A 2,536-nucleotide genomic window follows, 5' to 3' on the forward strand; every position below is an offset into this window, starting at 1 on the left:
GATTTCGACAAATTGCTCGAGTGATCAAGCCCTCATTTGACGCGATATTAGAATTAATAAAAAACGATGAAATTTTCAATGGTCCACGTTCTTGCAAGCAATTTTCTGTAGAAGCACAACTCATAATTGTTTTGTATCGATTGGGTTCAAGTGGAGAAGGAGCATCAATAAGCAAAATTGCAAGGCTGTTTGGTGTAAGTGACGGCGGAGTAATACCGGCGAGTAAAACACAATTTAGAATTTCTTGTTCTAAATTCATATTTCCATTATGTAGAATATGACTAATAGAGTATTCCACGCGATTCTGAAATTAAATACCAAATTTTTGTACTGGCCGGACGCTGCCGAACGTAAGATCTTAGCCGCAGAAACCTTTGAAGAGCTACCACATTGTGTTGGTTATGTTGATGACACTGAAGTTAAATTAGCCGAAAAACCGTCTGAAGATTTAGAATCTTATTTCTCGCGAAAACATATGTACTCGTTAAAAGCTCAAGCAATCTGCGACTATAGGCTACGTATACGACATTTGGTTCTGGGATATCCAGGCAGTGTACACGACGCCAGAATTTACAACAATCGTAGCTTGACTACCAGAACAACACAAATGCTCACAGGGGCAGAATGGTTAGCGGGTGATAGTGCTTATAAATTAAGCAGCACTCTTATAACTCCCTTCCGAAGTAATTCAACGGACGGCAATGTGCAGCAGCGAAATTCGTTCAACAAAACGTTTAGCAAGTATCGTATAAGAATTGAACATTGCTTCGGTTTATTAAAAGAACGCTTTAATAGTTTGAAAGAATTAAAGTTGCATATTAAAAATGATTCTTCAGTTAAAATGGCTTGTCGATGGATACTGGTTTGCGCAGTTCTACACAATATTTTAATAGTTCAAAGAGACGAGAGTTTTGAAGTAGCAGAAGAAAATGAATATGTCGACAGTGAAGACGGATATGTCAACAATGAAGACGAACCGGAAAATCATGTCAGTTCTCATGACGGTGAAGCCAAACGACGTGCGCTGCGGTCAATAATATTACAAGCTCATTCTTAAGACAATATTTCGAACAAATTTTGCTTCGCGTCTTCTTTTCTTCGCTTTCTGAGATTCAATAGCACTTGTATAAAGAAGTTAAACATTGGTGCTGAAGGCGGCTATCAAATTTATTACAATAAAACTAAGTAATTTTTATTGAAATATGCATACATATATACTTATGTAATAAACGTTTAAACAACAAAGAAAGTGTTTAAAAACTCGTTGCATTAAAATTCATTTTGCCATGTAAAAATTTTAAAGTCTGTATATAAATTCAGGCCAGAAGGGTCCTAGTATACAGTAACTCACACAGCTTTTCACATACACAGTGAGTTTTTAATATTTACAACGTTTTTCAAGATAAAATATTTTGTTAGTTTTTTATAAAAACGAAAACCATGCAAATCAGAATTTAAAATTCTATAAAAAATTTAAATCACCGTTTGTTCCAGTCACTGTACGTGTATATATACATACAGTGATGGAAAAATAAGTAGGGACACGATATTTAAACAAATTGTTCCTATTTTTTATGTTTATTTAATATTTATTATTTTTTTAAAAAAGTATAGCTCATTATCTAACAAAAACCATGTAAATTCATATTTTAAACTGTGAAAAAATTATAAAAATTGTGCAAAATTGCATCCAAATTTTCAACTTTTTAATCAGATTTTTTAGAATTATTTTGAAAAATTTGTTTAAATGTCGTGTCCCTATTTTTTCCACCACTGTATGTACAAGCCCTACGCGTAGGGAAATAGATTCATTCCATAGCCAATAAAATTATTTAGTAGATAACATTCAAAATTGTTTAAAGAACTGAAAATAAAAATGTTTGCATATAAGTGAACTATACTTCAAAAACTGATTTTAGTTTAAAAACACTTCAGAACTAAAAAAAATATGTGAAAAAGCACCTTAGCGTAAATTTTTTGCGCATTCTAGTTCGTATTTTTTTATTTTTTCTTCACTTTCTAACCTTAGCTTTTCAATTTGCAATCTTTCTTCTCTTTGCATTTCGAGCTCAAGCTTTCTTCGCTCAAATTGGTTTTCAATTTCAAGTTTTTTTAGTTCGACTTGATTTTTTTCTTTTTCTTTTTCAAGTTCAACCTTTTGAAGTTCCACTTCTAATTTCTTTTCTTGAATAACTATTAAGTTTTCCATTGGATTTGAATTGCGTTTCCTTCTCTTACTTTTCGGTTGCGTGGAATTCAAGCTACTTAGTGGCGTCGAAATTTCTGGAGTATAGGTTGGAGTTGTGTTTGGAGTCACAAGGACGTAGTCCGGCTCCACTTCCACAAATTGTTCATCTAAATTTGGATCGAGATGTTCAACTAAATATTCAACATCATCCTCACTTTCGTAAATGAATGGTGTGGTAACATTTTTTCGTTGCCCAAAGATATCAGTTAGTAAATCAAAGTGTGGAAATAAGGTATTAATATACTCCTTAACACTTTTTTCATCGCTAGTAGCCAAAATACCAGATCC

At 32.8% G+C, this 2,536-nt stretch overlaps 1 protein-coding gene across 1 annotated transcript; it reads left to right on the top strand.

Moving 5' to 3' along the window:
• Positions 1 to 277: 277 nt before the first annotated feature.
• Positions 278 to 1,057, top strand: LOC118741529 (putative nuclease HARBI1). The gene has a single exon (XM_036473527.1). It carries the CDS (start codon positions 278 to 280, stop codon positions 1,055 to 1,057), a length of 780 nt encoding a protein of 259 aa, XP_036329420.1.
• Positions 1,058 to 2,536: the final 1,479 nt, after the last annotated feature.

The sequence above is a fragment of the Rhagoletis pomonella genome, unplaced genomic scaffold (genome assembly GCF_013731165.1).
Source record: "Rhagoletis pomonella isolate Grant_MI unplaced genomic scaffold, Rhpom_1.0 Rhpom_scaffold_00006, whole genome shotgun sequence".
Classification (NCBI taxonomy): domain Eukaryota; kingdom Metazoa; phylum Arthropoda; class Insecta; order Diptera; family Tephritidae; genus Rhagoletis; species Rhagoletis pomonella.